A 23,561-nucleotide genomic window follows, 5' to 3' on the forward strand; every position below is an offset into this window, starting at 1 on the left:
TTAATTAGAGAGTCAAGCCAAATGCTAATGATATCAAGTATTGTTAGCTGCTGTGATGTTGTAGAAAGCGATACACAAAATACATTAATCTGTATAATTCACTCTTCCACTTCTTCTTTGGAATCAGTTTTGGGTTCAAACCTATATGGCTGAATTAATCCAATATTGTCACTTGCATTCTGGAGTGTTTACGACTTCACTTTACTGAGAAAGCTAGTTTGCATGTTCATAGCTATGCTAAATGGGGTAAGAATAGTTATATTCAAGCCATTTTATAGAATGAAAAAAAATTATTTTACGGATAAAATTGTTTAGATATTTCATTTTGATTATCTCAGATGAATTTTAAGGGATACAATTTGTGACTGCAAGGGGACTAATGATTTAACACTATAAAGAATCAGTCCTACTGGTTAATGAGAAAGGGTTCCTAATTAAGATAAATACAGGTTCTGAAAAGTAGGTGACTATGTCTTTAAAATGATTTGATCAAACTGCAGGTGGCGTCACATAATCTGCTCAACTCCAACCTATTGTATTATTCCTATAGATAATCTGTCCAATAACATCCAATAACAATCATCTAATAGCGCTTAAGCGCTGCACACATGTCCACAATCAGCCCGCTATAACAAACTGGAAGCACTCCATGGCAAATATGGCTTAGGAAGCAAGATGGTGCTACATCTGTTACAAAATCAGGCAACTTGAAATTATATTATTAGATTTTCCCTTTCCCCCACCCAAAAAAAGGCTGTCACATTTGCTGTATCTTTGATGGCACTGGCTGTTCGTGTCGATGTAATTGACTTACATTAGTCAAATGAGCTGGTGATGGGAAGCAAACCATTTAGAAAAATGAACATATTAGAAAATCACAGCTGGCTGCCCAGCTGCTCAAAGTGAACTCCGTATCACTGTGTATCACCATTCTCTCCGTGTTCAACTAGGTCATTTCCACCACTTACGCCAGCAGGGACAACACTTAACCTGGAATTAGCTTGGCCTCTCACACTGATCTTGGATTGGTTTTGCAGTCCTCCTCGTAAGAAGGAAGGTTAGTACTTTAGATGTGAATGCTGGTCCTGGATCAGAGGCAATAGGGGAGCCTTACAGCTTTTAATCTAATCAACACAGTCAGGAAGAGCGATGAGCACATTTACTCTGTTTTGTTGGACCTCTTCCCTGCTAACCGTGTAGTGCATGCACAGCCTGCCATTAAGACGAATTAGATTTCAGCTTAGCTCTGGATGTGAATGAGGGCTAATGTTTTGAATTTGACAAATTGCTGATAGGAGCCATTAAGTGTCCCAGCGGCACTGAAAAGAAAAAAAAAAGTGAATTGAAATTTCCCTTTAAGGAATTTCAACTGAATTTATTTATTTTACGGAAAGTATTTCAAAGGGTCAGGCTAGATCCATTTGAATATTACAATCTTGTTTGTTGTTTTACTGCTAATGAGTAATAAGTGTAGGATAAAGTATCATTAAGCATCACTTAATGGAACAATTTACCCTAAAATGCATTATTTACTCACCCCGATGTTGTTCCAAATCTATGTGATGTTATTATTTCATTTCTTGTACTTCTGTGGACATTTCTGTTTTTTAATTTTCAAAGAAAATGCAATCCTTTTTTTATTTATGTATTTATTTCTATTGAGTAAAATGAATGAGAGGGGAGGTCAAGTTTTAAAATGAATAAATAAATAAAAATATCATAAAAGTGATCTATACGGTTTCTATTTTTCAGTTCCCTATCTGTCGGTCACTACGAGTTATGTCGACCGACAAATGGGGTCTCACTTGGGAGGCCAATCATCTCTGATTTTAAGAGAAAACGCCAATGAAATTGGCAAGTGGATTAACACACCTGAGCCACTCCCCGTGCCAGCGGGTATAAATAGGGCGACAGGTGCATCCACTCATTAGATTTTTGCTTCGGAGCCGAGTAGTCGATGAAGAAGATCACTACAAAGCCATTCATCTTTGTTTTTGCTGAACTGTTCCTGGTCGGTGTGACGGCGCGTTACAGCGGTGTCCCTGCGAGACGGCGATTCCCCTGGGCGCTTCGGCTAAAAGAGACAGTTCTAAAAGAGCAAATCACGGACGATTCGCGTCTTTTTCAAGATGCCGTTTCGTCCGTGTCCTTCTGGATGCGGTCGTTTCCTGTCTTCGGTTGACGGTCACGAGCGTTGTCTGCAGTGTCTGGGCGTCCAACACGCTGAGGCTGCGCTCGTGGATGATTCATGCGTCTACTGTGGGCGTATGAACATGGCAGCGCTGCGATCGCGTCTCTCACTCCTCAAGGGGAGTGCAGCAGACCCCTCTGTCGCCACCCGTCCCGGTCTCTCTGGCTCGAGCAGAGGGCCGCCGGCTGGCGCTCTGGGAGATCTGAGGATCACAGTGAGAGCTTCTCCGCCGGGCCACGCCCCACGGACCTCTCACTCCTCACGCAGCGACTGTCCCGTGCAGCTGCCGATTGATTCTGCTGGGCCGTCTCACAGCGGTCCCAGCGTGTCTTTCGGTGCGCCGCCCGAAGACCAGATGTCGATTGCTGCATCGGGGGATGGGTTATCGACCTCTGAGGATGAAGGTTCGGCGGGGCTGCCCCCCTCGGGTGTTGTCGCTACTGCCGAATCGGACTTGGAGTTGTCGGCCATGCTTGCCCGGGCAGCCGTGAGTATCGGACTGGAGGTGACAACACCGCCCAGTCCCGAGCCCTCACGGCTGGATGATTGGTTTCTCGGCGCGGGACGCGGCTCACGACCTCGTTCTGCTCCGGTGCCTTTCTTCCCGGAGGTGCATGAAGAGGTGACGAAGTCGTGGACGGCCCCTTTCACGGCCAGAAGCCGCTCTTCTCCCTCTTCCATCCTCACCACCCTCGATGGCGGGGCAGCCAGGGGGTACGTAGAGGTTCCCCAGGTGGAGAGGGCGGTTGCGGTGCACTTGTGCCCACAAAACGCCGCCACTTGGAGGAATCGTCCGCGCCTCCCGTCCAAGGCCTGTAAGCTGACGGCCGCACTCGCTGCCAAGGCTTACAGTGCTGCGGGCCAAGCTGCCTCTGCCCTGCATGCCATGGCTATCCTGCAGGTACACCAAGCCAAGGCACTCAAAACCATGCACGAGGGTGGTACCGACCCGGGGTTGATGCAGGAGCTGCGCACGGCGACCGACTTCGCCTTACGGGCAACGAAGGTCACGGCGCGGTCCCTCGGGAAGGCGATGTCCACGCTGGTGGTCCAGGAGCGGCATCTCTGGCTGAACCTGGCTGAGATGAGGGACATGGACAAAGCGCGCTTTCTCGACGCCCCCATCTCCCAGGCAGGCCTGTTCGGCGACACTGTCGAGGACTTTGCCCAGCAGTTCTCGGCGGTACAGAAGCAGACTGAGGCCATCCAGCACATCCTGCCCCGACGTGTCTCTCCGGCTGCCACCGTTCCGTCGCGGGTAGCGCCTCAGCCTGCTCGTCGCTGTGGGCGCCCCCCTGCGTCCTCTACGCCAGCTCCGCCCCGTGCTGAGAGTTCTTCGAGGCCGGCGCGTCGAGCCCCGCGCAGGAGAGCGGCGCCCCCCGTGTCACTCCCGGCTGCGAAGTCCTCCAAGAAGTCGACCAAGCGGCCCTGACACGGGCAACTCGGAGATGCGGAGAACTGCTCTTCAGGAGATGGCGAAGACAGCGCCACTCCTTCCCCCGGAGGAGGGCCGGGCGGAGAATCTTCAGTTTCTGTTTTGTTTTGTTCCGCCACTGGCCGGACGGCCAGTGGTACCCACATTTTCAATAAAAGAGCAAATTCTCCTTCCTCCGAGTTGCAAGGCTCGTGGCTTGACAATGAGCGACGCACAGCTTCCTCACTCTCACCCACGACGCCCCCTTTCGCCAGCGGCCAAGAGGTCGCGGTTCGGAGACGCAACGCCTCTCCACGCGTCTCTGGCCAGTTCCTCCGGGAACACGAGGAGTGTGGTTGCGATGACCCAGGACGCAGTGCCTTCTGGGCCTTCCGGCACGACTCCCCATCGCTGCACCACTGCGGGTATGTCGACTGTCCCTTTGGTGCCACTTGTACGGTATCTGGGAGCGTGGCTTGCGCTGCCCAACCCGTCACGCTGGCTCATCCGGACGGTTCGACTCGGCTATGCGATTCAATTCGCCCGGCGACCCCCCAAGTTCAATGGCGTGCTCGAGACTTCGGTGGCAGTCCAGGACGCCCCTGTCTTGCGCGAGGAGATTGCTGTCCTCCTGGCGAAGGATGCAATCGAGCCGGTCCCTCCAGCCGAGATGAGGACGGGGTTTTACAGCCCTTACTTCATCGTGCCCAAGAAGAGCGGTGGCCTTCGACCTATCCTGGATCTGCGAGTCTTGAATCGGGCCCTACACAAGCTCCCGTTCAGGATGTTGACGCAGAAACGCATTATCAAATGCGTTCAGCCCCAGGACTGGTTTGCAGCGATCGACCTGAAAGACGCGTACTTTCATGTCTCTATCCTCCCTCGTCACAGACCGTTCCTGCGCTTTGCTTTCGAGGGTCAGGCATGGCAGTACAAGGTCCTCCCCTTCGGGCTCTCCCTGTCCCCCCGTGTCTTCACGAAGGTCGCGGAGGGCGCCCTTGCCCCACTTTGGGAAGTGGGCATCAGGATCCTCAACTATCTCGACGACTGGCTCATTATGGCCCGGTCCCGAGAAGAGTTGTGCGATCACAGGGACTTCGTGCTTCGGCACCTCAGTCAGTTGGGGCTTCAGGTCAACCGAGAGAAGAGCAAGCTCTCCCCTGTGCAGAGAATCTCTTATCTCGGTATGGAGTTAGACTCGGTGAGTATGACGGCACGTCTCACCAGCGAGCGTGCCCACTTAGTGCTGAACTGCCTGAGTTCCTTCAGAGGCAGGACAGTGGTACCGCTGAAACACTTTCAGAGGCTCCTGGGGCATATGGCATCCGCAGCCGCAGTCACGCCGCTCGGGTTGCTTCATATGAGACCACTTCAGCACTGGTTACACTCCCGAGTCCCGAGATGGGCATGGCGCCGCGGTACACATCGTGTCACCATCACACTGATGTGTCGCCGCCTATTCAGTCCTTGGTCGGACCTTGCCTTTCTACGGGCCGGTGTGCCCTTAGAACAAGTGTCCCAGCACGTTGTTGTCACAACAGATGCCTCCAACTCGGGCTGGGGCGCGACATGCAACGGGCAGGCAGCCTCAGGGTCCTGGACAGGACCTCGACTGCTTTGGCACATCAACTGCCTGGAGTTGCTGGCAGTGCATCTAGCTTTGCGACGGTTTCGTCCGCTAGTGCTGGACAAGCACGTGTTGGTCCGCACGGACAACACTGCGGCTGTTTCGTACATCAACCGACAAGGCGGGTTACGATCACGCCGCATGTCTCAACTCGCCCGTCATCTCCTCCTCTGGAGTCAGACGTGGCTCAAGTCGCTGCGCGCTGTCCACATCCCGGGGGAGCTCAATCGTGCAGCCGACGCGCTCTCACGACAGCTCACTTTCCCCGGGGAATGGCGACTCCATCCCCAGACGGTCCAGCTGATTTGGAGTCGATTCGGGGAAGCCCAGGTAGACCTGTTTGCTTCCCACGAGTCCTCCCACTGCCAGTTGTACTATTCCCTGTCCCAGGCCCCCCTGGGCACAGATGCACTGGCACACAGCTGGCCTCGGGCTTTACGCAAGTATGCGTTCCCCCAGTGAGCCTGCTCGCACAGACACTGTGCAAGGTCAGGGAGGACGAGGAACAGGTCCTGTTGGTTGCGCCTTACTGGCCCACCCGGACCTGGTTTTCGGAACTCATGCTCCTCGTGACAGCCCCTCCCTGGCGCATCCCCCTGAGGAGAGACCTTCTCTCTCAGGGGCTTGGCACCATTTGGCACCCGCGTCCAGATCTCTGGAACCTCCACGTGTGGCTTCTAGACGGGACGCGGCAGACCTAAGTGATCTGCCCCCAGCGGTGGTAGACACTATCACTCAGGCTAGAGCCCCTTCTACGAGGCAGGCCTATGCTCTGAAGTGGAGTCTGTTCACGAATTGGTGTTCTTCTCACCGAGAAGACCCCCGGAGATGCCCGGTCAGAGTCGTGCTTTCTTTCCTGCAAGGTAGGCTGGAGCGTGGGCTGTCACCCTCCACCCTGAAGGTGTATGTGGCTGCCATTGCAGCACATCACGATGCAGTGGACGGCCGGTCCCTGGGGAGGCATGACCTGATCGTTAGGTTCCTGAGGGGTGCCAGAAGGTTACATCCTCCTAGGACACCCCTGATTCCCTCCTGGGACCTCTCTATTGTCCTGGCGGGACTTCAGAGGGGTCCCTTTGAGCCGCTGGATTCGGTTGAGCTGAAGTTCCTGTCTCTCAAGACAGCGCTCCTGATCGCGCTCACTTCCATCAAGAGGGTCGGGGACCTCCAAGCATTTTCGGTAAGTGAAGAGTGCCTTGTGTTCGGGCCGGCCTACTCTCACGTTGTCCTGAGACCCCGGCCTGGATACGTGCCCAAGGTTCCCACCACTCCCTTCCGAGACCAGGTGGTGAACCTGCAAGCGCTGCCCCTGGAGGAGGCAGATCCAGCCTTGTCGTTGCTGTGTCCCGTAAGAGCGCTTCGCATATACGTGGACCGCACCCAGAGCTTCAGAAGCTCTGAGCAGCTCCTGGTCTGCTTTGGAGGTCAGCAGAAGGGGAAGGCTGTCTCTAAGCAGAGGTTGGCCCACTGGATAGTGGACGCCATCGCCTTGGCTTACCATTCCCAAGGCGAGCCGTGCCCCCTGGGGGTGAGGGCCCACTCCACACGGAGTGTGGCCTCCTCCTATGCGTTGGCGCACGGCGCCTCTCTGGCAGACGTTTGTCGAGCTGCGGGCTGGGCGACACCTAACACCTTTGCGAGGTTTGACAACCTCCGTGTAGAGCCAGTTTCCTCCCGTGTGTTGGGTAACAGGTAATTGGCGGGAAGGGCTGGCTGGGTGTCTCGCTTGCTGCGCCATTCCCCCTAACACGGGGATGTGAGCGCCTTCTTCTCCCAGTAGAGTTCCCCGGTTGGCGTACCCTGGTCGAGCATCCTCCAGCACCCTCGGCGTCAGACTTGGCGGAGCAGTCTGTCGCCAGGCCCAGTACTGGCGTTAGCATGCCCGGAGCCGGTCAGCCCCTGTACTGGGCTAGGTGTCCATATGGCTGGGTTCCCTGCGGGTAATCCCATATGTGTATTCTTCCACGGTAAGGTTTCCCTCTTGGCAAACCCGTGTCTTCCCTTGACAGATCGCTCTGTCGGTCTCTTCTGGCAGCCGTTCCATCCCTACTCCAAGGTAGGACCTGCCTCAGAGACCCTTTCCATATGTAGTACTGCCCCCTGGGTCAGTCCATATCGGTATATCCACATGTCACCTCCCTACGGGTAGGATGTGGTCTCCGTAGCGACCTTTCCTAAAGGCTCGCTTCCCCATTGTCTTGCCAGCTGAAAGAACGAATAGGGAAGATTTGAAGCAATCTTTCACTGAAGGTTGAAATCCCTTCCATTTACTTTATGTGGGCGGAACAGCAGCATGGCCTTCTCCAGCAGCGATGTACTCACCCTTTGGCCCCTTCGGTACCAAGGTCAGTGAATTTGCGCTGGGGCTTTGGGAAGGTTACGACCTTAAGCGTAGCTTTTGTGGCACGCCAAGGCTTGTCAACAATTGCAGCGCCTCAGGGTTGTGACGAGGTTCAGGTTATGGCGTTTTCCATAGGACCCCATTTGTCGGTCAACATAACTCGTAGTGACCGACAGATAGGGAACGTCTCAGTTACGTACGTAACCCTCGTTCCCTGATGGAGGGAACGGAGACGTTATGTCCCCATGCCACAACCTTGAACCATTCGCTGTTGCCGGGACACGTTCTCGGCTCCTCAGCGTAAAACCTAATGAGTGGATGCACCTGTCGCCCTATTTATACCCGCTGGCACGGGGAGTGGCTCAGGTGTGTTAATCCACTTGCCAATTTCATTGGCGTTTTCTCTTAAAATCAGAGATGATTGGCCTCCCAAGTGAGACCCCATTTGTCGGTCGACATAACGTCTCCGTTCCCTCCATCAGGGAACGAGGGTTACGTACGTAACCGAGACGGTCTTTTGAAGCCATAGGCCAACACTAGCTTCGTGTGAGGGGCAGAATGGATCACTGACGACCTTGACATCTCCTCTTGCTGCATTTTGGAATAAAATTTTGAGCCTGAAAGAAATGAGTCATTTTATGAAGTCCACAAAACCCATATAAAAATCTGAATGATCTGAAATGAAAGATTTAAATTAATCATGCTGATTCAGTTCATAAGTTCAACTCCCTCAGTGATTTGCTTGCAGTGAATAAGTACTCCATTCTAATGTATTTTCTCGACACAATGCTAGCGTATGCAAATTCAGTCAAAAGGTTTCTTTTTGTGTCATTTTGGAATTCTTGAAAACTCCATTCATCATTCATCATCAAAAAAAAAAGGAAAGAAAGAAAACCACATGAATGATAACATTTGTAGATTTCTAAAGATTACTATTTAATTATTGAATTCCCTGACTGCAACAGAGTGCTTGGGTTGGCAGTTTATAACTTAAATGTGTGGCACCGTGCTAGACTCATTCACTTATACATGCTGGTTGTGTTGTGTAGTTTTTGAATGTGTGATTAGCTTCTGCTTTTACATGTCAACGTTTAGTCCTCATCATTCATCACGCTGCCTCCTCTCTGTCCACTTAGCTAGCGGCAGATTGCAGATTACATCAGTAACCATGGAAATGCCTTTCCAAGGGGACACAGAGCTCGACTTCATACCGTTAGTAGAGAGAGAAAGAGCCGAACTCCTCAGTGTGAATTATTTTCCATTTCTCCCTGACAGCTTGTCTTGATAAGATTTCAAGTATCATGACAGGATCCATCTTACACTGAAGTTACTTTCCTATTTAGCTATTCAGCTGAGAAATACTGAGTCTGCCTATTACACATGATGTCCTACAGTTAATAAACCAGATTATGAAGTGGCGGTTTAATATTTGGACTAGGATAATACTTAAATCTAAGTTACGAATGATGCATATACTGAGACTCTGAATAACTCTGATTGCAAAGCATCTTATGAGGCTAATATTCTATAGTGGTTAGATAGAGATGCATATTAAAAATCTCAAGAAAATACAAAAGACGGCAATAAGTCAAATCAATTGTTCTGTTATCATTTAATTACTTAACTAATTATGTAGTCCTTAACAGGCTAATGGAATCTTACAGTTGATTTGGAGATTCTTCACTAGAAGTTCCCTGAAAGCTGTTGCCAATTGGACATGTTGTGCCGAGCCGCTCAGAAATAATGAAGTATGTTATTAAGTTGTAATTGGGAGCCGCTTGTTTTTGGATGCTGCGCAAGCAAGTGTATGTCTGTTTGTATGAGATAAAGACAGAGACAAAAAGAAACAAAACAAGAGGGGGAAAATGATGAAGCCATAAGAATTACAGACTGAAACATTTATCATCAATATTCTGTCAGAGGATAGGCAGCAGCGGCCAACAGGGCATCAAAATCTAAATAAAATCGATGTGACTGTGTAATTAAAAACAACTGAATTGCCAATTATTAATCAGTTTCACATAAATAAAGATTACTTATTCATTTATTTAGCTTTCCATAAATAAAGTGTTTTCAAGCAGCTGAGAGAGCATGAAGAGGATAATATATGTAAAATATCAAGAGCACTAAACCTAATGCACTCCATCATTCTCAGTTATGTCAAACTCAAATCAAGTTTCCCCAAAACTGTGTTTTCTTCAAAAGCTATCCTTCGAAAATTTAGTGAAATAAGCATAAAAGGAAAATGAATCCAGGACAGTCTCATAAGGGATATATCACTCTTTTATTCTACGACTCATAGCTCTTGTGACATTCTCATCTCAGTTTCGGATCAGCTTTGACAATCTTCAGATATTATCAAGTTTACATGACAAAAAAACTGACATTAAGCTGCATTTTTTTTTTTTTTAAGTCGTGGCCTAATGGTTAGAGAGTCGGACTCCAAATCGAAAGGTTATGAGTTCAAGTCCCAGGCCGGAAGGAATTGTGGGTGGGGAGAGTGCATGTACAGTTCTCTCTCCACCTTCAATACCACGACTTAGGTGCCCTTGAGCAAGGCACCGGACCCCCAACTGCTCCCCGGGCGCTGCAGCATAAATGGCTGCCCACTGCTCCGGGTGTGTGTTCACAGTGTGTGTGTGTGTGTGTTCACTGCTCTGTGTGTGTGCACTTCGGATGGGTTAAATGCAGAGCACAAATTCTGAGTATGGGTCACCATACTTGGCTGAATGTCACGTCACTTTCACTTTTTCACTTTCACTTATATTTTTGAGCGATCATTCAATATCACTGATGTCAAACCTGATATAACCTGTCAAAGCCTGTCAAAAACGAAACTAAACCAACTAAGCCAACAAGCAAAAACAGATCATTATGACATAAAACTTTATACAATTATAAAATTATGCTTTTTGTTTGTTTGTTTTACAAAATTAAATAATTATTATTTTCAACTCTATGTATGACATAGTAATAACATAAAAAATGGTAGAAGGAACACAGAGGGGAACAAGAAGAAAGAAGTTTCTCTGGGCTATACTCATTACCTAGGCAGGGTGGCACAGATGAGTGTTCCTCTCCACTTAACTGTTCAGCATATATATTGGCTCAGAAGATTTCATATTCATCTATTAAGGTCTTGCCACAGAGGGAGCAAAGGCAATCAGCTGAATTGGATGCAGAGGTATTTACCTGAATCTTAATTCGTGTTTAGAGAAGAAGTGCAGAAAGATGGAGATAATAATGGGGAAAGAGTTTGTTGGAGTGAGAATGAATAGTTTTGTTGAATTTTTATTCTTAAAAAAAAAATAATAATAAATAAATACAACTCTTGATAGTTGGTAACTTTCTTAATTTCCATACATTTGCCCTTTGAACACCCTTGACCATACATTCCCTTTCCGTATAGTCCTCTTCCCTTCACACTTCTCCACTTTGGATGGCTACCTTGTCACTGCTTGGATCGATATGCCACGGTAATGACTGCTTAGAAGGGCCCACGCTTGGATGACAGACAGGGGGTAGGGAGACTGATGGAATGCTGGAGCAGGCTTAATTAACTTCCAGTTGAGTCAAGAATATTCAGGCCCACTCACTTTCCCTTCTCCTGCTGATTTTGCCTCTTATAAACAATCAGTGTGGTTTGAGAGTTTAGCTTCACAGGCTGAACCCTTTAGGTGTGAGTGTGTAGAAGTAGTTGTACAGGGCTTGACATTAACTTCTTTTTTTTGCTTACCAGCCACTGTGACTAGTGGTTTTCCAAAATAAGCCAAAGCCAAAATTTTGTTGCTGGGAAATTATATTTCATATGATTAAACTTCATGACTGCATACTTAAATTTACTGAAATTGATTTCTAGGTAATTTGTACCTTTTTTAATGCATTTTTTTTTATTATAATTTTACTAATAATTACATTTAATATAATAAGACACAATAGGACTGTAACCAATCAAATGAAATCAGAATCAACAAAAGAGATCTTTTCACTGTCTAAAAAGTGAAGCAGCTGAAGAGGCATTTAGAAGCATTTTTACATAGATTCATGTAATAAAGCTCAAATGTAGCATGCCATGAATGCATTTAACATAACTGCATAAATAATGTTATGTTTTAAATTACAGTTTTATATATATGTCAATGTCAAATTTGCAGTCATACTGATTTTCACTGTAAACTGCACTCTTTTGGTCGTGTCATGTTGCGTTAGACTATATATATATATATATATATATATATATTAGGGGTGTAACGATACGCGTATTCGTATTGAACCGTTCGGTACGACGCTTTCGGTTCGGTACGCGGTACGCATTATGTATACCGAACGGTTCGTTGGAGTAATTAATTATATTTGAAAAAAAAAAAAAAAAAAGAGAGAGATAGAAATATAATGATATGCGTTCAACAAGGTAGCCCAATAACCCAAACAACGTAACAGGCAACGCCCCTGACACTCCCGAAGAAGAAAAAAACACCATCTTATATGTTTATGTTAGGCTACTCAGCAGGCGCTCGCTCACTCAGTACGCGCTGAAGGCTCGTTGCAAAATAGCCAATGCGTTTAACAGACTAGAAATGAGAAGATCCCCCAATAACCAACAGGTCTGGTGTTTGGGTGCACTTTGGATTCCCTTTAAGCTATAATGGTGATGGCAAGAGAGTGGTGGATAAAAAAACAACGGTATGTCGCATCTGCAACATGACAGGGTACACCAGCGGGAATACAAAAAAAAAAAAAAAAAAAAACACCAGCGGGAATATCTGGGATATATGCGTCAGTACTATCTGGGAAAAGACGAAAAAAAGGAGAAACATGCACGCAGCAAACTATCCCTGCAGCATTTAGACACTATAGCTTACAGGGAATCCAACCCAAACACCAGACCTGTTGGTTATTTTAGGATCTTATATTTCTGGTCTGTTAAATGCATTAGACATTTTGCAACGAGCCTTCAGCGCGTGCTGAGTGAGCGAGCGCCTTAGGGGCCGTTCACATATCGCTCCTAAAAACGCGTGGAAAACGCTAAGCACGTCTTTCTCCTCCTTTCCAAAGCGCTCGGGCAGAAGCGCTCATGAGGCGTCTGTCTTTGATAAGCAACAATGACGTGCTCTCTCCATGAGACGCGGAAATTTCAGCGAAGGATAAATGGATTTGCAGCTCTAAAAATCGCTTGCAGTAGCTCTGCTACTAAATTTATTTCAAAATTGCAATCCATATACAACTATGATCAGCTGTTCCTTCATCTTGGCTGAGCTCTCAACCTTGTTACGGGAAAGGATGAAGCTGATTGGTTGGTTCTTGTCACATGACCCGCGGTGCGCTTGCGGCATTCTGAAAAGTTGAGATGTTTTTACATTTTGCTGTATCTAAAACGTATCGAACCGAACCGAACCGAACCGTGACATCAGTGTATCGTATCGAACCGAACCGTGAATTTTGTGAACCGTTACACCCCTAATATATATATATATATATATATATATATATATATAAATTACATTGTTACATTTTCACTGCAGTATGTTTCTTATGTGTGCAGTTGCGTTAATTTGTTTTGATTTCTTCCCTAGATACTTTCACACACGGACAGGCTGTGTAAACCTCAACTGCTCAGTCTTGTCACTGTTATCTTTTTATCTTTAATTATCTTACACTTGTCCAAAACAAGCATTAAAGGGGTCATATTATACAATTAAAATTTTGCCTTTCTCTTGAAGTGTTACAAGCTCTTGGTGCATAAAGAAGATCTGTAAAGTTGCAAAGAATAAAGTCTCAAATCCAAAGAGATATAGAAGTTAAGACTTGTCCACGCCTTCCTAAAATGCCTTGTTTTAACGTGCCCCCACGTCTACGTCACTGTGTGGAAAGATTTGCATTACGCTGCCCAAATGTTCGTGCAAAGAAAGAAGGTGTACAGTACCTTTATTCTCGCTGTGGCTTTCAGAGCCATGTTGTGGAGTCACTATGTGTTTCATTCTGAAAGTGAAAGTACTTTGTTAGGCCTTCCAAAAGAGGATGTTCTGTGCTGGTCGCTGGATCGGCATTCACCATGGACAAAGCAGAGTCCAGCCCAAGGTTATCACATGTGGTTGCTGCAAGCGCCTGGCTGCTCCTTCGTTGAATCCACCAGCCGTTCCTCACTCAAACCACTGGCCTTCCCTCACTCTTTGCAAGGACAGTCTGGCGCTTCTGACTGATTTTTTTTTTTTTTTTTTTTTTATTTATATATAAGATTTTGCCACTGATGATTCAAACACATATTTAGAACAGTGTGGAGTAGCACTTGTTTGTCAATTCTCCGATCACAAATGCAGACATGGTTTTATTTTTACGCGGCCTGATACACAATGCGTAAAATGACAATTTAAGTCAGTATAATCAGTAATTATGCCCCCACTGGATGCAACAACGGCCTTGTTTGTAATGGGTTTTATTGTTTTTGTCCTGTTGCACTGGTGTTCTGACCAGGATAGGCCATAACAGTATGGTGAGGGGTGTAACATTTCCATCACATGCTTGAGGCGTTTGGCCAATCACAAAGTACTGGATAGCAAGCCAATCTGAGCACACCTTGCTTTTTAGACCAACGACTTTTGTAAAAAACAATGGATTTCAGAAAGGTCAGGGCATAGAGGAGAAACAATAATGTACATTATATGGAAAATATGTGTTTTTTTAACCTTAAACCCCATTAACACTTTTCATTACACCAAATACACAAAATAATGTCCTTTTTTAGCAACTTTAATGTCAAGCTCAGTTACTGTAGAGAAAATTCAACCCACCAAAGTGGCTAGTAATAGTGACCTTGTTACTCGTCACAGGTGAAATCCACCCATATCTGGCAGGTTGGCGGGTGTTACTGTCAAGCCCTGATAGGATATGAATTTGATAAAACTTGTAACACTGTTATATACTGTATGGATATATTATTTTTAAAGTTATTTTTTTTATTACATTGGGATTACAATGTAATTACAATGTGACGAATGTGTAGTGTAATAAACAACTGCATGCACTTGATATATAATTATTTAAAATTCTGTTAATTCTCTTGTAATTAATTATATTCACATTAATATCTGTAGCAGACCCAGAAAAGACTAATATTAGCTTGCCATTAAGTTTTTAAATGTATTATGCATTATGAAAGCACAAGGTGCCATAGCCCTCTCTTTGCTGAGAGATTGTGCCATTAAATTTTGCTAGGTTCAAAGAATCCATTAAATTCCATGTCTGACTTTCAATCCCTGAAAGACTCAGCATACTCTATGGAATGTATAAGGGCATCTATCACGCTTGAGTAACTGCAAATAACTATTTAAGCTTTTGTTTTTCTTCTCCTGTCATTTCAGTTTTAACTCAAAAGCTAATTTACTACCGTAATTTTAGGAAAGATCAATAAAAGCAATGAAAGTGAGTGGCAGAATTTCAAAGCAATTTATTGCACCTCTAGATGAACTCAATGCTGATTCCTACTGGGGAACATGCAAGGCTCAACTTGATGTATTGTGCCTTTAATTTTCATCTCTCTCTCTCTCTCTCTCTCTCTCTCTCTCTCTCTCTCTCTCTCTCTCTTCCAGCTATCGTAACCAATCACAAAGTCAGTTGCTCTGACTAAACAATTTAGAATTCAATTTAGTGTTCTGAAGTTCCAGTGGCTAGATTGCTGGAGTTGATAACTCTGATTTGAGAACTCAATGAAGTAAAAAACTGTGAAAGTGATTTCCTCTCCCAACGCCCTGCTCTACTCTCATTTGAGTGTTTCTGTATGGCACATACAACCATTGAGTAACCATTGAGAAACTAGTGAGCTTCAGGACAACTCTTTGACTTTTGTTGATGGTTTACTCTTTCATCACTGATGCAACATGCTACAAACATAAAGCTTCAATATCTACATTAAAAGGCAAATGGAAGGCTTTACAAATTCAAAACTTTCTACACCCCGTCTTAGCTTATCTGAAAATCTGAATTGGCAGTTTAACAAAAAGGAACTGCAGGTTGTAAAATGAGAGATTGCTCTAGCAAATGACGAACAGATGAACCGGCATTAAGGGAAATATTTGAGGACCACCTGCAGAACAGCTGATCAATTTCAATCGTAATCTAAATAAATAAATGTGTGTGTGCATATAGCTATGTTAGAAAGAAAGAAAGAAAGAAAGGAAAGAATATGATGATACTACTACTACTACTACTACTAATAATAATAATAATAATTAGGAGAATTGATTGAACCTGAAGGACAGAGGTGTCAAGAACAGCAGAGCTGTTTGTCTGTTCACAGAATGTTAATGAGAAATACTGTTCACATCACTTGTCAAGAGGGATGGGGTGCAAAAGAAATTGAATAGCAGGCATTTATGTGTGTTTATTTGTTCTCAGCTGTCATATGTTGGTATAGGAGCCAGTGACTACAGAACATTACTTGTTTTGTGTCTCCTTGAAAGTACAGACATAGGTTGTATTTCTTAAGAGAAGAGAGCGTAGTAGGGAAGTCAAATAAAGCAAGCATGAGCTTTAGTTTTCTGCCCCCTACTGCTGTATAATTGATTTGGCTTTGCTTGACATTATCATGAACTTTTCAAAGAACAGAAGCCATCAGTTTATCTTGTAAAAACCATAACAATTACTGATTTTCGAAAATAGATCATCTACAATTAACAAGACATGCAGAGGGCACTGACATTGAAAAAAAAAGGGCTGTAGCCTTAAGGTTAGTATAATTTATTTCAAAGCAAAATGGAGTGGAACCTATTTTAATAGGCTTATCCAATATAGTAAGGTAAGTCAAATGTATTTTCCATTTAAAATGCATTAAAATTTGTACCAATGCTATCAGCTACATATTGATATCACATACAGGGTGCATATAAGTTTTTCCATTTAAGTTCAACAAAAAGTCAACAAATCTGAAAACACTGTTTTTAGAAAATACTGTGATATTTTATTAAAAATGCGGCAGAAAATTTTTATACAGGTGTCCAGCCAGAAATATCATCTATCACTTAAGGCAAAAACTGCAAACAATATAAGACAAACTATTATTTAGAACCCTACATTTGATCCTTGTTGTACTGACAGGTAACAAACCAAGGGCTAACATGAATCATGAACTGGTTTAATATACAAATGTAACATTATAAACTCATTTATTTTTAAATTATTTCTTGCGCTTTCAACATCTTTGTTATAGGATGCAGAACTGGAAAATATCAGTTTTTTTTTCCTTTGTTTGTATTTATAGTAATCATAATTATTTGTATTTACACTCATTCACTTACATTTTAACCCAAAGTATCACAAGCCTGGCACAATACTTTACATATTGCTAGCATGTTACAAATAGAAATATCTAACATATACTTCTTTACAAACAAATCCAACTAATATAGATACCCAAATCCACTGCCTGTGTTATTTATTTATAGATATTTTTTAATTATACAATGCTGGTCACATCTGAAGCTCAGGCAGTGATTATACAAAAAAAAAAAAAAAAAACAAGTAGTAAAAAATAGAGAGATTAATGCAGGTAAAACAAATTGGTTGTAGGTAGAAGTTGCCCTGATTTACATCAATTCCACCTTCCCTCCATCAAATCAACAAATAAAAAAAAAAAAAAAAAAACCTTTACAACTACTCTCTGAACAGCTTGAATAGGCAACTTCACCCAGCACTGTAATTTAATAAGAAGCAACATTTTATTTTTAATATCTGTATGAGGTCAAGGTATGGGGTTATCAAATGTAAAGCAGCAATCAAACATGCAATATTCATCAAACATTGGGACAAAGGAACACTCAGATGACTGAAATGGATATTTAGAGACTTTGGAATAAGAATACTGTCTTGTCCTTTATTTATTTTTTCAGGTGTAAAGGCTGTTTAGCACAGACAATTTCAAAAAGAAAAAGAAAAGATAATGATTGATATATTTACACCGCACCTTAACAAAAGCGTAAGCTCATAATAGTCATATTTTGAACTAAACAACAGTAAAAGCTTTTGTAATTATTTTAATATTTGTATTTGACTCACAAGTATTTACATTTTGTCACCTTTACAAAGTTTTGTTATAATTACATTTCAGGCTGGGATTTTTCAGTTCAGTCCACAGGTTCGGTATGTGACAACACTCGGAAAATAATATGAATGTGTTCGTCTGAAATATATTATAATAACATTGCTCTCATTGTTGCTCTTGGTATATGACATATGGTATGGCACATACAAAGCTTCGTCAGATCCTTCAAGCTCTCTGTCGTTTATGTAGTATATGTCGTCTACGCAAGCAAAATAGTCCTTCAGAAAGAGTTCTCATCTTTTGGTGTAAAGTCCCTTGCCCTAAACAAGCTTGACTCCAAATAAAGTATTACTTTAGTAACATTCATTTTTTTCGCAAGTAGGTCATATTTGACTTTGATATATTCTGCAAGAAGGCTTCATAGGAAAATAACATCTCATCCACCAAGGTAAGTCTCAGAGTGGAACAAAGTCAGCACAGTTTGACACCATGACAAACAAATGTACTCAACCCCCGATGCCTTAGCAGACCATGTCCTATAGTTCTGATCTTTCAGTGCATAGCACAAAGTTATACCCTGGTGGTGGAGTGCCCATGGGGCAGGTTGGTACTGTTCTGACTACCTCCGAACGTGTTAAAATTGTGCAGGGGCTGCATTCCAGGCAGAGAGTTAGGAATCATTGATATGGTACTTGGTGTCATGAGTGGGATGTCATCAGGCGAACGTCGCAGAGTAAGTGTGTAATCAGCTGGGCAGGTAAGACGAAGTGTATCGCGGGCTGGCAGAGAATCGCACTCATGATGGTGCTCGTGTTCCATCTGCTGCTGTTTCATCTGGAACGACATCATCTCCTCACTCTGCAAATGTGCTATGTCATTAGCGTTAGCCGCCGCTACGGTAGCTGCCGCAGAGTTCCGCTGCGGGCTGGGCCCACGTCGGTTGGATTCATGTCGCCGCTTATCCTTCTTGTAGTAGAGTGCTGCAAAGGCCAGGATGTTGAGGAACAGGAGAGAAGCACCCACCGCAATGGTCACACTGAGCTCAGTGGAGTAGTCTCGCTTTGTCTCAATAACCACCGCAGAGTCATCGCCCAGATCGTTGCCTTTACGCTGGTCTGTAGTTTGTTTGGTGTTGGCGGGAGGAACACCAGGATGGCGTGTGGTGGACGGCCATGTTTTACTTAGTCTCTTGGTGTACGGGAATGGCGTGGTATCCTGAGGAGGTATCTTAGTCGTGGTCGAGACGTATTGAAAGAGTTCATTGATGTTATGAAGATGAGGTACCAGTTCTAACCAGAAGGCAACCTTAGTTGCACGATAGTGATCTCTCACCCTTGGCTTCAATCCAATGTGTAAGTAGAGCTGGTCTTTGGGGTTGTATTTAGACCAAGCCACTTCCTCGAAGCGGTTAGGCTTTGTGTGGATGAATTTGGTGTCTTGTGGAACTGGCTGATTCGGATCCCTAAAATGAGAATAAAATAAAAAAAAAGAAATAATCAGCATTTGTTCCAGTTCCAGTTCAGAAGCAAATAGCTTTAGAAATGCAATGCAGTGTGTGATTTAAAACTGCAGTATTAAAGACCAAGTCTACACAGATGCTCACAAACCCACATACAGCAATAGCTTTAACCTCTGTGCACTGTATGTGTTTAAGAACACAAATACGCTATAATAATATCTTAACCTTAGGTTGTTGAACCTAAGGGTATTATAACATAGAGATGCCTACTACATGTGATTGTTTGCGAAGATTCGTGACCTCAAGAGTGTTCTGGGTTATGATGCCTCTTCATCAGTCTTTTTGCATTTCATTGCACACACACACACACAAAAAAAATCACACACACACACACACAAAAAATCTGCTCAGTACAATTTCATAACTGACACACTTGAACTAAAAAATACAGAACTGTGCTGTATTTGAACAGTCATTACTGGTATAGCATTCATAGCCACCAAAAAAATAAAAAAAAATAAAAAATGAACATACCATGTGATAAAGGTTTTAACCGGAAAGCCAATTTACCACTTCTACACATTATTCAGTCTGGGAGCAGCAGACAACCTAGCCGGGCATAAAAGGTTTCTAAATATGGAGACGAGGTGGTAAAAACCGGGCCGGCATTTCTCTCTGAGTGCATTAGCGTTGTCAAGGTTTGTTTCTAAAGCAATAGCTTCACTTCTCCACAGATTTTGCTCAAATTTGTTTGTTTAAAAATTGGCCTCACTAGTCATCTTTTTGTCATCAGGCTTTTTACATAGAATTGCAGAGCACAAATATTTTGACAATGATTTGGCATGACAGGGAGGAAAAATAAGTAGGCGTTATAGTGGTTTAGAGATATTGAGAAACACAGTTTGGAATGCATGAACTTAAACCTTGAAGGCTTGTGAGGACAAATGTACCGTTTTATTGTCTTATAAAAAACTTATAAAATATTTACTTATTTTATAAGTATATTAACTTATAAAAAAATATTAATGCCTTATTCTGCATGACCATATTTTAGATCCCTTAATCCTACCCATTCATAAACAAATACCCAACTATTCATAATGTTAACACTTTAATACAGAGACCAATTCTCAATATTAATTTGTGCTTATTAACATGCCTTTTATAGCATATTGGTTGTTTAATAGTGTTTATAAACCACATATTCTGCATGACAATCTCCTGCATCCTTAATTATCCCCAATACCTAAACTTATTAACAACTACCTTTCTAACTACTAATAAGCAGCAAATTAGGAGTTTACTGAGGCAGAAGTCTTAGTTATTATTTAATTAATAGTGAGAATTGGTCCCTAAATTAAAGTGAGACCTGAAATGAGTAGCATAATCATGTGTTATATTGGTATTTTGAAAGTAATGGAACCCTAAAATCACCCCCCCCCCCCCAAATAAAAAAAGACAATGCATGCATATTTGGATGCATTTTTGCAGCCATTTATGTCCCCATGGATGTAGATATACCCACTCTGGACATGGTGCCCCTGAACACATAACCAGTGTCCATATGGTTAATCCGACCCCGCCAGACAGTGAGCTTGAATGCATGTCTGACAGAGCAGATCTAAAGAATATGGGTTTAATAGGGTGACTCTACCGGGGGCCATTACTAAATCATAATGTTTAAATGTAAATTAACAGAAAATAGATTGAAATTCAATATGTTGCAAAGCCACTGACTCTTTATTAATTTACATTATCACTTTCAATATTAATAAATGGTTTTGTGTCATGGATGGATTGCTGTTATAGATTTAAATGTTGTTATGTAAATATGAACAGTCTCTAGTGAGTAAATATCAATGTCAATCAGGTTAAATGGGAATTTAGTTTTCTGAGCAACACAATTACATATGTAGGGATTTACGATATAGATAGCAACTATGTCGTTGTTCCTATAGCATCTTAGAATCATGCTTACCACTACATATTCTGAAAATAGAAAGCTAATGTAAATTAGCTTGTATTTTTGTATTACAAGATGGCTGATTTCTAGTTTCAAAATGGTATAATGATTTCAGTCAATCGTCCAAACTATTCCCAAGCTTTGTTCAGCTGCTATATTTATTCAAGTTATTATGGCTTTTGAATGGTATGTCATTGTGTGAAACTTTCAAGGATGACAGGTTCAGTATTCTGTTGTTCTTCTTGGCCTAATTTTAGATTATTATCACATTTCATAACAGCATAAAATAAAATATATCCCATATAGAATTGGACTCCTGGGGCCCTATCATACAACCGGTGCAATGCTGCCTTTTTTCCCATCCAGCGTCACGTCGTTTAATTAACAAATTATTTTGCGCCCAATGACTGTTGGTCTAAAAAAAGAGGTGTGTTCAGGTGCATTGCTGGTGCATTGCTATTTTAAGGAGCTGAAAATAGACAGCGCCATAGACCAACTCAAACCTGGTCAAATATTTATAATTAATAACATGCTAAATATTAAAAACAAAAGGATTACAGTATAAAATAATGCTATTGTGTAGGCTACATAAATATAAAACTGTAATGGTGGATAGTCATTGCATGTATTAAAATTAGGCTACCTATCTGCAATCCAGCCTATTACTACTTATAATGATGAATGAAATTGGCTAATTAATTGAACAATCATGCCAGTACACACACATATACTATATATTAACTGACTCATCATGTGGAGCTTTGGTGGATTCATGCTTGTCCCGTAGATGATCTGCTTGCGCGCTTTAACTTCGCGCACGACAAGATCTGTTTCTTTGCTTGAGAAGCGTTCAGCTTTTCCGCCAACAAATTCCGTCTTGTAAATAACGATCCGCCCTGGTGCGAGCGCATTTTTCTCTTAAAGGAAATGAGAGATGACACTCTGAGTGGTGTATTGAATGTTACACCAATTACTCATTAAGAGAATAAGGTCAACCCATTCCAAAAATGCGCCCGTCGCAAGCACCGTTTTTCCGTCGTTAAAATGGCAAAAGTGGATTTGGACACACCCTGAGTGCACCTGCGCCGTGCACTTTACACTTTGCCTTTAGATCGTTAAAATAGGGCCCCTAAACATTCCATGATATGGCCATATGGGTTGTTGTGATATGGTGTGCTGTTTTATCATTCAATTCTAAGAAATGTGCATCACTGAAATTGAACAAGAGCCCTTTTCACCATACTAAGAGCAAAACAATACATGAATAAACAATATTAAATAAGCATTACTAAATAAGATAATTAATTTATGCTTTCAAATGTGCATGGTTGAAAAATAAGTGGATGAGATTAATTAGTTAGTTTGGCAATTTTAATGGAGGAAACATGTGTCCAACAGGGGAAGACAAAAATAAATAAAGGTTTGTCTGTCAGTATGTAGAGGCCTAAAGGAATAGTTTACTGAAAACAAATCCTGTCATCATATCCTTCATGTCATTTCAAAACTGCATGACTCTCTTTGTATTCATAGAACACAAAAGGTGATATTTATGTGATTTTATTAGAAAGTGAATAATGACTTGGGCTGTCATATTGATTACTTTTTGATGCGTTTCTGTCTCTTTTTTAAAGTTTGAAAGCGCTAGTTTCTGTTTATTGTAATTGCGCAAATAAAGTAGTTAGTCATAATTTTGTGTTTTATGGAAGAAAGAAAGTCATATGGGCATGGAATTATGTGAGTGTGAATAAACAATGACACAAATGGCACTAGTAAAACTATGGCAATGATGTCGTGACATTTGAAATTTGTTACTGATGGAATGAAATGTAATGGACGGCAGCTGATGGCAAATGTTGCATTTATTCATGGTTTGACTATATTATTTATTATGGCTTGCAAGGTAAATTATTATGGAAAACATAATATACTTTTCTTTTCCACAAATGATCTTCTCAAAGAGCACCACCACAGTGCAATCATATATGGTAGGGAATCAACAATCTAATCTAGCAACAAACAAACATGAGAGAGCATTTATGCTATTTTACTTGTTTGCTTTAACCTCTGGTTATGCTAAAATATGTATGTACTGTAAGCAATAACAATACTAGCTAGATTAAAAAGTTTATAGAGAAGTAGCTAGTAGCTAGAAAGTTTAAAAATGTTTTAATAGCTTGCAATCTGAAAGTTTTCAGTTTGAAGTAGTTTGAAAGTTAAATAGTTTTAATTATATTTTCAGTGAATTAACAGTCTTAACCGCTTAAATCCTGAGGCCATTTTTGCCTCACTAAATTTAAGTTTTTTTTTTTTTTGTTTTTTCACATACTTAAAAATAATGACTAAAGACTGTATCAAGGAGAGTCAAAAGGTCAGTATCTTTCAATAGAAAGCTTTCTGTACTTTCAGTGAAAAAAATTAAAATAATAATAATAATAATACATTAAATTCATTTGGACATTCTCCTGCTGAGATATGTCTGGTAAAAATGTAAGAAATATTTGTCTATTTCATATCTGTCTTATTTGACATGCAA

The 23,561-nt window shown here is 42.5% G+C and overlaps 1 protein-coding gene across 1 annotated transcript in view; it reads right to left on the reverse strand.

Annotated features, from left to right (window-relative positions):
• Positions 1–17,327: 17,327 nt before the first annotated feature.
• Positions 17,328–23,561, reverse strand: part of LOC113044293 (neuroligin-4, X-linked-like) — a 101,256-nt gene continuing 95,022 nt past the window's right edge. The window contains exon 6 of the mRNA XM_026204130.1: positions 17,328–19,068. Within this exon, the coding sequence (XP_026059915.1) occupies positions 18,177–19,068 (892 nt within the window). The 3' untranslated portion in view covers positions 17,328–18,176. The remainder of the gene's footprint in view (positions 19,069–23,561) is intronic.

The sequence above is a fragment of the Carassius auratus genome, chromosome 26 (assembly GCF_003368295.1).
Source record: "Carassius auratus strain Wakin chromosome 26, ASM336829v1, whole genome shotgun sequence".
Taxonomy (NCBI): domain Eukaryota; kingdom Metazoa; phylum Chordata; class Actinopteri; order Cypriniformes; family Cyprinidae; genus Carassius; species Carassius auratus.